A 14,580-nucleotide genomic window follows, 5' to 3' on the forward strand; every position below is an offset into this window, starting at 1 on the left:
CACTCGCAGACGAATGCACACACACTAACACACATCACAACAGGGGGTTGCACAGGGTGGCTCATGTCTTCACTTAGAGCTGTAAATCTTAGTGCTATACGTTTTATACTCGTATCTGCACACACACACACACACACACATGCACACACACACACACAGATATCATCAGGGCAGTTTAGGCATGCTTCGCTGTGTCTGAAGTATGGACTTACTTTAGTCACTTCACTCTGGTTATGAGATATTAAGAAACATGCTTCACAATGCAGTCAGGAGAAACAGATGCAGAGTTTTTTTATTCTTCTTCGATGGAAAAGATCAAATCTGGTTTTGTCCAATCAAAACAAAAAAAGGACTTTTTCGCTGAAAGTTGTGACTTTATTCTTTGGGGCCACTGATGGTTTTTGAGTTGATAGGAAACTTCAGAAAAACTTTAGAACACTTCAGTTCTTGCTAAAGCGAGGGCAGCCCCACTGAAGCCTTTCTGTCTCTCTGCCCCCCCCTGCTCGACTACGGGCAGATTTCTTTAGCATGTGTTGCTGTGCTGTTCCCCCCACTGTCAACAAGTGACATCTGCTGGCCAACTGGAGAAATAACACTCTCCCATACGCATTTTAAGTGATTTTTATTGAATTCCTTGATAAAGGTGTTTAAAGTCAGGACACTAATATTCATTAAAAATGATTTTTTTTTGAGAGTAAGATTCAGAATTTGAAAATTTGAAGCCCCAAATGATGAAAGGAGACTTTCCTACCCTGAAAACAAGCTGTGTGGTGAAAAGCTCTGTGTATGTCTCCCTCTTTTCTCTCCCTGTCCTTGTCTCCCTGTACATCACGGCTCATCAGCATAGGCACAGATAAAAGATAAAAGAAACAGGGCAGAGGGAGAAAGTGGGAGGGGGTATGTATGGGCATTGTGCCAACCACCTCCCCTCCCCATCACCCCTCCATCCCTCTACTCCCTGCCCTCTTCTCTCTCCCATAGTTGATTCCCTTTAGGCCCCTCTCACCCCTTCTCACCCCCCTCTCACCCCCTGGCTCCCCAGCTCTGTGTGGCGTTGGCACAGAGAGGGCGCAGGAGGCACACAGACGGCCACGCAGATGGGCAACGGGCAACGCAGGGCTGCCTCCCCACACCTGCTCCTTGCTGGCACAGGGCTCGGGCCAGGCGGCCACGCAGCGCACAGTCACACACACATACAAACACACAGATGTGTATCTAACGCAGAATAATCTCTCTAAATTTATTGAACTTTCCCACAAACGGTACGTCGACTGAGACGCGCGGGGAGCACACACGTGCAAATACTCCCACAAGCCGCTCTTCATGCTGATGCACACGCATGTTACGTGTCTTTAAAAAAGAACGCTGTCTCTCCTCCTACACTCTGCCGCTCAGCCTGTCAGTCACAGATGTTTACACGCTTATCTCCAACTGTGCCTCAACATGTGCTCTCCGGAATTTTTTGCACATATACGCTATCATAAAACGTATATATGAGACACAATCACACATCCATAGCCACCAACTGATGTATTTATAGTCTCAAGCCCACACATTCACACTTCAGCAGAACCAGCACAGAAATTCATTTCACAATTAATCACATGGCCTCATGCTGTGCTGTCACATGGAGTTACATACCAGGCATGCAGTGAACTACATCCAGATTCACTATTGTCACTTTAACACAGATTTCCAGAACAAACCTTGATTATCTTCAAAGACCTGAGTTAAAGCTGGATCAAAATGATGGAGTATTGTCTGCTTGGAGATCTGCTGTTGTGATGACATCAGTGTCAAGCTGAGGGAATTGCCAGAATTGAAAGCTGCTGGTTTTATAGGTAGGGTGTGGATATGGAAGCCAAATAAACTCCCCAGGAAAATGCCAAAATTAGCAAGAGGGGAAGTCCACTCTGAGACAGAAAAGCCAGAGTGCTACTTCTCACATCATTGGAAACTCGAGCTAAAAGGGATTCATCTGACTGAAAGTTGACAGGCTATACTGCCTGAAAAAATATGGCGAAAAAACACACAAATGCAGCCCAACAAATTAGAATACAGTGGTGCCTTGACTTATAAGTTTAATTCATTTCTGTGACAGAGCTTGTAACTCTAATTGCTCATTTTCTAAATAAATTTTCCCCATTAAAATGAAATGAAACGCCATTTATCCATTCTGGACCCCCAAACTTTGCGTTACATGTTTTTACATAAGAAAATTTAACAAATTGATGGAGGAATATTGTATAATACAACTTTAAAATAGATTGTACTACAACAAACTGGCTTTTTTAAGTATAACAGTATAATCAAATACAGCATTTGCTGTGGAGATCAGACAACCGGAAGGTGCTGACAGAGGTTGAGGAGACAGGCTGAACTGAATCACTAAATCTTATCTGCTGATTTTTGGCCCTTTCTCCTCACTTTTCTCATTTCCATCTCCAGGTGTTTTCAATAAAAACCTTCCCAGTGGGGTCTGTGTTTTCCTCCCTTTCAGAATGCGCCTAAAATTAGTTATCCAAGTGTCGTTAAAGAGCGCAGTCACACGCACAGTTGCAGCTTTCTTTTGATGTTTCTATTCAATGAAGTCTGAAAATTTTGCAAAATAACTGAAAGCACAATGAGAGCTCAACATTGATGCTTGTAGAGCTGAAACGATTCCTCGAATGATTGGAGGTACTCGATGACAAAAAATACTCGAGTAATTTTCTCCACCTCGAGGAATCGTTTAATTTTAAAAAAGATCAAAGAGGAGTATTTCAAATAGAGCTGAGGCCATATTAAGAGAGTTTTCAGACCCCTGAAGCTACTTCTTATACAAAATAGCAACTAGCAACAAATCTAGCTTCTTTTCTGGAGTCTGGAGACTAATGGGTCATTCTATGAAATGGGTGCCATTTGGGTCGGCAGCATTTGATGAGATGTACAAGGCACAAAAAATGTGTTTACAAATTTTGGAGCTACTAAAGCAAGTGCTCTTATTGACATGCTGTATTAGAAAATATTGTTTCTCAAAGAGAAAAATTTTCATTTGAAAAATAACTGCTCTTTAACTAAACAAAAATGTATTTTATCAGATTACTCGATTAATCGATGGGATTTTCAGTAGAATACTCGAATACTAAAATATTCGATAGCTGCAGCCCTAGATGCTTGTACAAGTTAAACTTTAAGTGAAAGAGTGAGAAACAGGGCACTGTGCAAGTAAAGGGTCCACTGCATCAGGAAAGGGTCAAAGTGCCAATTACATTTATATCTACACACATACATTTATGGTGCTAATTGATGCTTTAAACTGTTTGGTTTAGGTTTGGTGTGGTCCAAGAGTGCCAGGGTATATTTTGCGCCTCAGTTTAACCTTGACTTTTAGTAAGACTCACATATGTTTTTTTTTCTCCTCCATAAACTGTCAAAGGTGTGCTTATAATTAACGTTTTCATTAAATGCCAGCTGTTAAAAGTGCCAAAAAACACACGCTAGCTCAGCGTTTTAACATAACTTATGTATGTGATTTAAAAGGTGTGTTAATAAATGTGTTTTTACTTTAGCTGTTATTGTGCAGCCCCACTTGAAGCCACATGTAGTTGGGTTTTACCTTCCTTACTCTGGATGTTGTCTCTGAAGCTACAGACAGTCTCTAATATTCAATGAATTTTTCTACACGAGGGTTTGAGGGAAATGCCTGCAGACAGACTATCATAGTTCTCAGTAAGAGTAAGTAAGTAAGCAAGGACAGGAACCAAATGCAGGTGGACACATGCAAGCTGATGATGATGATGAATATAAAAACGTCTGCTGAAGGGAACTGGCAAGTTAGTTAGCAGGGAAAAAAGTATGTAAGCTTGAGTAACAGAGCACATCGTGGCACAGCCATGAAGGTGATAACTTGGTTTACAAAGTTAAAAAAGCCTGAAGATGCCAAAAAATATTCTTAGTGTTATCCTCAAATTTAGGAATAGAGAATGTTCAGCTGATACTGGTATTGGATCAGATCAGTACTGGTGTCAACTGATACCAAAGTCCAGGCATTGATATCAGGACTTAAAAAGTTGGATTGGTCCATCTCTGGTGTGTACTCTCACTACTGAAACTCTTTCTGCCTGTATGTGTCCAGTTTTTATATCAACTCTCATTCTGAAATCTGTCCTTCAATCTATTGTTTACAACAAGTGGTTTATAAAGATGGAAACTTCATGTGTTTGTGAATGAAAGGGTTAAGTCGTGGGGAAGACTCAGATGTGTTGTGGTTGTTTTGGATGGTGTAATTGCTCCGCAGGAAGACCGTGTAACCACAGAGATTAGATCATGCCTCCTGTTATTAGGCTGTTACAGATTACTTTACTTTCTCTAACGAAGTGAATCCCCAGCCAAACGTTCAAGGACACCTGTGGAGAAGGTGGCTTCTTTTCACATTTGTTTTGGTTTGTCTGAACCCGAGGCAGCCGCAGTAAGCTCAGGTCACTGAAGGGACAGTCATACAGTACCATTAAGTACTTTCCAACTGCAGCAGTGTCCAATAAGAATGACTGGCTTAAAAACCAGGGTCAGGATGAGCTTTGCCTGGAGAAGATTGAAGTCCATGAAGGGTGGGGGCGGGGGGGTCGATCTGAGTGTGATGACTTTTTTGGGGGAGGAGAAAAAAAACACTCCAAATGAAAACGAAGGAGGGAGAAAAGAGCTGTGAAGAGGATGAAGGAGGTGGTGGAGGAGGAGAAGAAGAAAAAAAAGATGTTAAAATGATGTCCAATAAAAGAGCCGAGTGAACATCTGTGTGGGATAGCCGTGGGGATTAGGAGGGTTTGGAACATTTTAAGCGCATTAAAGATTAAAAAAAAAAGGTCAGAATGTTTAGCAACATACCGATAAACCTCTTAAGCGAAACCCAATTGGGGAGGCTGTTTGGTTTCTTTCTCCAGAGGCTGGTGGATGGGAGGTGGGGGTGGAGAGAGGGGGTGAGACTGTTCAACCACACACACTTAGACTCAAACATACTTGTATATATAAATATGTCAGTCAGTGGCTGTGCGGCATCTGCTTTACATCTATCTTCCCTCATCATGAAGCTGTGCATGCATACAACATTATAGTCAGAGTTACTGTATATTTTGTATATATCTCAATATCCATGTGCTCTGCAGGCCATTTTGGGCTTTCCAATGCCACATCTGGAGATTCTCAGAGCCTGAGATTTAGCTGCTGCTTGTGCTAACACAGCCTAGGAAGAACGACTGGGTCTGGACAGAAGTGAAGGAGCTTGAGGGGGTTGGGAGTGTGTAAGACGGGGGATGAACAGAGGAGTTGTGTGTGTGGAGCAGTCAGTGGAGAAAACCTGTTATTTAACCGAACCTTACCATGTCTGAGTAAGTTATCCTTAAAAGACATTATGAAGAGAAGGTGGAGACAAAAATTGAGCATATGGTAAAGGTGCTGAACCCTGGCTGACTGATCAAGGGCTAGCCCAGGGGTGGGCAAACTTTTTGATTCATGGGCCACAATGGGTTCTAACATTTGACAAAGGGGCTGGACCAGGAGCAGATGGATGGAGTGCTTTGGTAACCCCACCTCATTGGAGAAAAAATACACATCTTGGGATATGAAGAAAATATGTGCTTTAATTTCAAATGAAAATGAAGAAAAGCATTACAAAAAAAATATCTGACTTTGGAATGAGTCATAAAACACTGAAAATCAAATGAATAAAATGTGCCTTTTTTTTATTACTAACCATTTCTATTTTAAAGCACTGAAAGTTCTGTTATCCTTCAGGATATCACCATCACCCTCCTCCTGACTGTCTTTTTTTCTTTTTTTTCAAAAACGGTAGGAGATGCAGATGTAGCCTACTTGTCCTGCTCCTTCCATTCAATTTGTTTCCCTGGTGCCAAAAGTCAACAACGACCAGTGCAAGGACAAAACAGGGGCAGCGAGTCAGTCTGTGGAGCGGCGTTATATCTGATCTGTTAAAAACTTTGTTGAGCCTTTAAATTAACTGCCAACTTTTGAGCAGCAGCTTCCCATTCTTCTGTTGACAGCTTGCTAGCATAGTTAGCATGCTTTGTGGCAAAGTGACACCTAATATTATACTCTTTAAAAACCGCCACAGTTTCTTGGCATATGAGGCAAACAGCAGATGATCGGTGTTCAGTGAAAAAAATATCTAGTTGTCCACTCCTTATTAAACACTCGATACTCTTAGTCCACTTTCCTTTTCTTAGGTCCGTTCATCTTTACAGAAGGGCTGATGGTTCAGAGGGTAAAGTGCAAAAGTGGAGAAATAGGCCTACGCTTCACCTCAACAAAGCCAATGTATCTACAGTGTGCCATCTAGTGGGAAAACATCAGAATTGCAGGGAAAATAAAACATTAACAAGGTTTATTCATTTAATTTTTTCAAGTTCGGCGGGCCGGATTAAAACGTTTAATGGGCCGCATGTGGCCCCTGGGCGGTAGTTTGCCCATGCCTGGGCTAGCCTAATGGGACAAGTGACGTGAAGCACACCAGTCATTATTTCAGTGATGAAATAGTAATAGTAATGCTAGCTGCAGCTACTGCTGCTTCATATTCCTTAACTTTCAGTGCATGTCCATGCATGCAGCAGTCCTGCATGATAGAGCCCGATCGATATGGGATTTTTGGGGCCAATGCCGATACCGATACTGGGGGCAAAAAAAAGCCAATATCCAATATATCGGCCGATATCCGATATATCGGCTGATATATATAATAAATTCATTGATGTACACAGGAAATATACTGTATATGAACACAAATTATTATAATACCCATATGATTCAAGACAGAGACAGAACACTATCAAATTAAAACAAGGAACTAATTATAAAACTGTCTACATAAGAACTGTAGTGTTAACCAATGATAAATAAGAACAAGCTGTAAACGCAATAATAAATAAAGAAGTCAAACTTCAAACACAGTAAGTAGAAAAAAAAGTCAAACTGTAACGCCGTACTATAGTCTTACATTAGATAATGGTGGACGTGTGAGATAACAGTAGCATTTATCTCTGTTTATCTCTCAAAAAAGCAACTATGCATAGACTTTACAAAGCATAGACGTAGCCTTCGCGACGTCACCTGTCTGTTACTGAAACCGTGAAATGGAGCCAATCCGCGGACACAGCCACATTTGCTATGACGCTGGCTGTGAGTTTTTCTTCAAGCAGCTACAGGGCGCCTGGCAGTCACATGACCTGAGCTGTGCCTCTCTGATTAGAAAATCAAACGGTTCTAATAACTTCTAAACTGCAGAGATAGAAAAAACTTCACTCACTGTACAGTGTTTGCCAATAGTGAAATCCGTGTTATAAGCCACGTTTCCACCAAGCAGTCCGGTTCTGTTCAGTACGATCAATCACCAGTGTGCCGTGTTGTTGCTCCACCTTCCAAGAGCGGATCAGTTCAGTCTGGCACCCATACGAAAGAGTCCCAAAACGTGGGACGGCTCGTCTCGGTTATTTGGGGGTCTGTCCTGGGATAAGTCAGTGGAAACACCACAAAATGTGCACCGTACCAAGACGAACCAAACCGGTCTGCTTGGTGGCTTTAGACCCAAGCCGTTTTTTGAACCAGGCTGTAAATATGCTTTTCAATGCCATAAAAGTCAGTTTTTACTCCTGGGTATGTACAAGACTTCCGGTCACGGTTTCAGCGACTTTTAGCACTTCCGTTCCGATGTTGCCCCTTGGTGCCATGCTTAAGCACGATGCACGTCTCTGCACGGTACAGTTAGAATGGCTAGTGTGACCGTGCCCTAAGTTCCATTCAGAGCTACTTTTTTCAGCCCCAGTGTTGGTCTCATAATGTGGATTTCACAGTCTACCGTCAGTCTTAAATCCACTTTATTTAGTGCACACTGGATCGCAGTGAGTCTGTTTGCTGATGTGTACTTGTAGCGCACAAACACTCTGAGCTGTTTTGTAAATTAACGACAAAAAGTGCCTGTATGAGCACAGTGCTCTTGTATATGAATGTCTGAGTGGTAAATGAGTCCATTACTGCTGGCAGTGGCCGCCTCTCACTGAGCCACTGAACATGTGTATGTCATTTTGAGTCAAGTGTCTCTTTATGGTTTTCACTTGTGTGTGTGTCCTAATGTTTTTCTGTCTTTGTGTCTGATGAATTGTGATTAAGTGAGTGTGACTTTGAGTGTGTATACGTTGACCTGTGTGTGAAGCTTCAGCCTCTGTCTGTATCCAGAGTGTGAAAAATGTAAAGCCAGTGTTAACTTTAGTGCATCAACAGCAGCTGTGTACTTACCAAGACACAGAATGAACTCTGTGTCTCTGTGTGTGTTTTTTCTCTGTGATTAGAGTGATAGCATGGTATATTTGATGGCCTGTGTGTGTCTTTGCTCTATTATCTCTGGCGGGCGCATGCAGGGGGCCTCGGGGCAACTGTGTGCAGAAGATAAGGGCGATTCATCAGTGTATTAATTTGTGTGTGTGATTTTCTGTGTGTGTAAAAAATTGATTGGGCTTCAGAGGCATGTGTATCCATGTTTGCTGCACATTCAAGCCAACATGTTAATCAATGCTCATGTAATTAGTTACTGCAGAGCCCAGCCAGTGTCATCCCAGGCTGCCTCCCATTTTAAGGTGACGTCTTAAACATGCTAAACATTTGTAATTTATACTGTTTGGTTTCTAAGAAGTGATGTTAATTTATCTTTCTCAACTCAGAAAGAATATAGATTCTGGATATCAGTGAGAAAATTAAGAAAAAAATGGACCAATCATTTGTTCACTCTCTCCCACCCTTTAAACCAGTTTTTCTTAAGCTTATTCAGTCATTTTTAGCCAGACACTGGAAAATAACTGAAATCTTATGAAGTGTTTTTGTCTTACTTTCAGTAGAAAATGTCTTTTTAGTCTTAATATGAGCCACATTTGCCTGACAAGTTAAATTAGAAAAAAATAGAAAATCTACCAAAGGAACAAGAGAAAAATTTCTTGTATTAAGACATTATTGTAGTTTTAAGCAGATTTTCATGCAAATTTTTCTTATTACTTTGGCAGATTTTTTTTTTCTACCTGTTAAAAGCAATTCAGACCTTCATTTTTGTCTTAAAACAATTTAAAACAAGATCTTTTTTGGACCGGCCAGTTGAATGTGGTTCATATCAAGTATAACAACACAAGTTTTACTTTAAATAAGACAAAAACACTTGATAATTTTTCATTTTTTTGCAGTGGATTCCTTTCTTTGACTGAGTGAGAAACAGAAATAGTCACGAAAGTCGTTTGTTAAGTAACTTTTTTAAAGCTCCAAAGTAAATACAAGCTTGCTCAGTCATCACTGTTCAAGTATAAGGCTACAAAGAAGAATTAGAAACAGAGAATTAGTTTTTCGATTTTTTACAGAAATGATGGCTGCTGTACTTCAAGCTATTGTCTGTTTGGACCTGGACTGCCTGTACAGACCTTTTGTGAACATCAGAGAGGGTCAAAATGAATAATTCTGATTATAATGTATCATAACATTCATGTTCTGAAGATCATCTTAAACCTCTGTGTGGTCAGTGAATCCATATGAGTGACTGCTCCCCTGCAGGGATGAATTTAAGACTTGTACGTAGCATAGTACAACAATGTTAACTAGTGGCTTTTGTGCTCCTTTTAGTCTTTATTCTGTCCCTCTAGCTGAAGTAGCTTTCCATGATTAACAGCTTAAAAAATCTATAATTTTCTCAAGCTGGTGTTTTAAGAAATGTGCACCGGCTCTTTAAGGCTCCCCGCTGCACAGACCCCCTTCCCTCTGAGTGGCCAGCTTCTGGATACCTTGATGTTTGAGGCCAGCCCGTCCAACGTATCAAGAACCAGTTTGGAGATTCTTCAGCAAAGGCCTCATCATTTCATCGTTAGGCTGTCATGAAGATCTTGGCTATTTTGAATACTGACTGTTTTGAGCACTTGATGAGGGATTTCTACAACATTTTAATATGTAGCAGTTTGAAAATCTGCATCCCAAAGTTAAGTTGTTTAAAATAGTAGTTTGGATTCTCATTAGCCTGAGTTTGAGTGGTATTTTTGCATCTGTGAGACCACAGCCACTGAAACGTTTTATGTCACATCTTTTTCTTCCTTTTGAGCATCTTACACCGCCCTGTTTTAGTTTTCTTTCCTGCAACTTCACCAAGTCTCCAAATATATTTTATCTTACACTTTTGAGCTTCAGTCTCCACTCATGTGATGTGTTAAAAACAGCAAGAGCACGAAGGCCAATCAGCATAGATCCATTGTAGTATCTGCGTTGTTATAGCACAGCAGCCAGGAGTCTGTTTGATGCCAAAATAAAAACTTAAACAAAAAGAAACATTGAGCTCATGCCAGCACAGCACTGCTGCCAAACATTAACAAACAAGTACTCAAAGGCTTCAACAACCTCTTATCATCAGAGATGTTTACTGTGATGTGCTGTCTCTGTTGCATCACGACCAGGGGCTGAAATTTGTCCTAAAAGTCTCATAAAGTGCATTTCAGATTTACACGAGTCCAGGTTTACAAGACTTAGACCAGTCTTAGTCAGAGTAAAGACCACGATGAGGATTGTTGAATGGTCACCTGTTTGCACTCAACTTTCTCTTCTTTCATTCCTAACTTAGTGAAGGCGCTACCTGCTCTCGTTTCTCATTGAACAGGACAAACAATCTGACTCCTGCAGGACGGACATCTCAGTGGTTTTATCCTCTCCTCATTTCCATTCCATGTCCTCTTTAGGTCTTTTTTATTTTTAAGATCAGTGAGTCTGTACATGAGAGAGTGTGCTTTGCAAGCATGTGCGCCTGTGTGTATGTGTTTGTGTGGGTGTGCCGTCAGCTAGCAGGAATGCATGGTACCGCCAAAGCTAAGATGGCTGCCAAGGGCTAAGATGGCTGCCAGGATTCCACAGAGCGACAGCACGGGAGAGAAAGGAAAGCAGAAACAAACGAATGTGAGAGGAAATGAGAGGGAAAGACACAAAGATAGACTCACTCTTGCAGAATGAGGGACGGGTGTTGCGGGAAAACATAGAAACTCTATCCTCGTGTGTTTTCCCTTCCTCCTCCTGACCTGAAGTGAGGACTTTTTTCTGTTGGTGTCTTTTTGTTTCCGTGGTTTGGCAACGCACAGATCGGGTGAATAGTGCATCAGCCTGTTGGCACCCTGTCCACCAATGCCACCCAAGATTAGGACACTGAAGATGTTGAGATTGTGGGGCCTAGTTGTGCCTGAAAAGGGGCCTCGCTCTGGGTTCGGAGACTTGGCCCAGGGCTGTCTTAAAGCGTCAGTGCTGTAGGGCGATTGGCCTGAATTGCAAACACGATACAACCATAAAACTCCATAATGCTGCATTACACATCTGAGAAAGAATGGCAGCCAGCCGGTCAAACACGATGAGCTAAAGCAGGCAGCTTTCTGCCAGCCTGGCCCTATAGATGCTAAGACACACACAGTAGATGCAACTCAAACATTGGTTAGAGTCCAAAGTGTACAATTTACAAGCACCCCTTAAGGATCAAGTCAGAAGTAGAGGGTAAAAGGTTTCGTTGGGAAACCAATTTACACTTTAAAGACCTTGACTTTTAAATCATGTGGACGTTGGAGGCAAATCATTGTGAAACTAAAGACATTTAATGAAAAAACAACAGTTTGATCACAGAGGAACTAGTTCAAGAATGATCCAGAACCCCAAAAATATCACTAAGATGTCTTAGAGTGTCTTAAGGCCTTCTCTACAATGTTGTTTTTGTACATTTGAGTGTAAAGGGGTCCCAGAAAGGGGGGAAGATGTTTTCAAGCCAAAAAGGACAAGCACTCCAGAGACCCTTAAGCCCTCCAAATGAATTGTTTTTGTGGTGCTACTCCTTCTTAGTTCAAGAAGTGGTTTTCCCAGTTGGACACTCTCCAGAAATGAGGCTGTCAACCTTTCCATTTGCCTCTCTGAGACTTTAAACTGAGGTTTTAACCTGAGTGGAAATATGCACCCGTCTTGATTAAGAGCCCTACGTCTGTTCATGTTTAGTTTACAGGGTGTCCGCGGGGTCTTGAAAAGTATTAAAAGTTGATAAATCAATTTTGGGAAAATTAAGGCCCTTAAAAAGTATTAAAAAGTCTTAATTGTGGTTTTATGAGGTATTAAGTTTCATAGGTATTCAAGCTTTGACCCCAAAAATATCCATGAATATTTATTTTCCTCCTTGCAACTGTCCCCTGATTGGGACGTTCAACATTCAGCCGATAAAGTTCTAAAATAGAATAGAATAGAATAGAAAAGAATAGAGTTACTTTATTGATCCCAAACTGGAAAATTGTTGTGTTAACAGCAGAAATCGATGGAGTCAGTAGAAAAATACAAAAAGAAAAAAATAGAAAAAAAAAATACATAAAGACTCTAGTTACAATAAAATACAACAATAAGGATTGTGAGTGGTATAAACACCAGCTTAAAATAATGTAATTTCTAGTCTCTTAAAGAGAAATTAAATACAACATGAAAGCAAATCACACAATCTCCGGCACATGTCCTAAATTTTAAATTTTCATAAATTTTGAATAATTTCTCATTTTCTTCAGCAAGTGGGCCTTGAATAACTCCCGTATCCATTTGTGGGAGTGTTGATAAACCTGCCTTTAGTTTCATTTGTTCTGTTAAAAAGTGGATCCCAACAACAACTGAAAGTTGTGATAAAGTCTTAAAACTTTTTAAAGGTTTTTGAAAAAGTCTTAAAGAGGTGTTGAAATCAACCTCAGGATTTTAGCGTGTACCCTGGTTTAAGAACCAAGGCGACTTTTCTTTCTGAAACTAACTCACCGCCTCACCTTGGGAAGTGTCCAGACATCTGTCCACCTGACTAACCATCTCTCGTTTCTCTTTTTCTTCTTCTCTTTCAGAACAATCAGGACAATCAGACAACTCAAACCAGCAAGGAGACACAGACGTGAAGCCCCCACCAAATGGTAAGACTTCAGTGCATGGATGGAAGTGTTTGATTTACCTGTTGGAACAGTGAGTCACACCTGCGCACACACTACGCCGTACGCTCTGCATACAGGCCTCTCTGTGTGTGTAAGTGCCCCAGCAGAGTTGGGTCGAAGTTTATTATGGTAAGGAGAGCCGATGGTGCTGTAGCGTGGGGGCTGTGCCGGGATTGTGGCGGGCCGCTCATAAATCACGCTGACGTTATTGTAAGATGGGAACCACATGGCTGCTGCTGAGCTGAGCGCTGACCTCATGCGCTGTCCCCGCTGTGGTTAACCCTGGACGGGGATGGAGTGAAGGAAGCAGAGACGAAGTCAGGGGAGTGATGGTGGTTGAAATGAAAATGAGTCGGGGGTGAGGAGGAAAGATGCACAGATGGAGAGATGAAAAACGGAGGGAGGACGGATGTGGATTGAAAGTTCAGGGTGTCCCTTTAACACAAACCACATTATATGAGTAGTCCAAGATAATGGCTGTTGTTTGGCCTTCATAGTCAAAATGAGCAGTTAAAAACGTGATATTTCTTGTCAGACATACTTTATCAGTAATTATGATCATAACGTGAGTTATGGCTGAGATATAAGAACACTATGATGTAGCCTAAAGATCAACTCCAGATGGGGCAGTCAGACTTTTTGGGGTTTCAAACAAAATCAGTCGAACTCATTTCAAGGTGAAAACAAAGGATTACGGTAAAACAATTTCCCTGTCTCGTCTCCAATCACATCTTTAAACCACTTTTCACTTCTTCTTACAATTACAAGTACTCCCCAAAAATTGTTTGTGACATTTCATTTTCTCCCAGGTTTTAACTCCAATTAAAGTCATTTGGCAGATCAGAGTGACCTTGCTTGTTTAAAACTTTTGTAAACACTGGAAAGTTCACGTTTCTAATTCCAAACATGGCAACCGTTCTGTAGCAATGTTTATTTTGTTCCCAGATCTCACCAATCACTTTGATGAGCACAATGTAATCGTAACTGTTTGAGTTGAGAGTTACAGATGTAAAAACTGACTAAAGACCAAACATTTACTTTTAATAGTTATTGTTAAGAAGAAGCTGCTCTTGCTCGTGTTTCTGTTATTTGTGTGCATTTGTGTTCAAAACAGCCAATATGCTTCAGTATCTCCTTCATATGTATGTTAACATGTACTGTATGTAGAAAAATCACAACACATTGTTATATACATGCTATGGCAGTCTATGTTGAGTCTTACTTGTATTATCTGATTGGTTGTGTGTGTTGGACTGTCAACAGTCAAAATAAATGATAACATCCAAACCACCGGCCTGCTGTATCTTATAGAAAACACATGGCCCCACTGGATGACTCCGGAAGTTGGCTAGATTTTTCCATACATGTGTTTTTCAGCTCCCTCATCCTTGTTTCTCATGTATATGTGGTTTTCTGTGTGCACATGTAATTCAATGCATCTTTGGTGTGTGTGTACATCCATGCAGCCGACTCTCACATGCACCTCCTCTCTCCTTTCTCTCACCCAGGCCACTTGAGTTTCCAGGACTGCTTTGTGACTTCAGGGGTGTGGAACGTAGCCGAGCTGGTTCGCGTGTCACAAAGTGAGTCACATCTTTCACTT

General features: G+C 41.2%; 1 protein-coding gene across 18 annotated transcripts in view; it reads left to right on the forward strand.

The window, feature by feature from the left end:
• nfixb (nuclear factor I/Xb) overlaps positions 1-14,580 on the forward strand; it is a 151,869-nt gene that overhangs the window by 109,135 nt on the left and 28,154 nt on the right. For all 18 annotated transcript variants that reach the window (XM_074696809.1, XM_074696808.1, XM_074696812.1 and 15 more), the window contains 2 exons: positions 12,894-12,959; positions 14,486-14,560. In XM_074696809.1, the coding sequence (XP_074552910.1) occupies positions 12,894-12,959; positions 14,486-14,560 (141 nt within the window). The remainder of the gene's footprint in view (positions 1-12,893; positions 12,960-14,485; positions 14,561-14,580) is intronic.

This window comes from Halichoeres trimaculatus, unplaced genomic scaffold (genome assembly GCF_033239565.1).
Source record: "Halichoeres trimaculatus isolate MK-OKI-2021-1 unplaced genomic scaffold, fHalTri1.1 fHalTri1_scaffold_20, whole genome shotgun sequence".
Classification (NCBI taxonomy): Eukaryota; Metazoa; Chordata; class Actinopteri; order Labriformes; family Labridae; genus Halichoeres; species Halichoeres trimaculatus.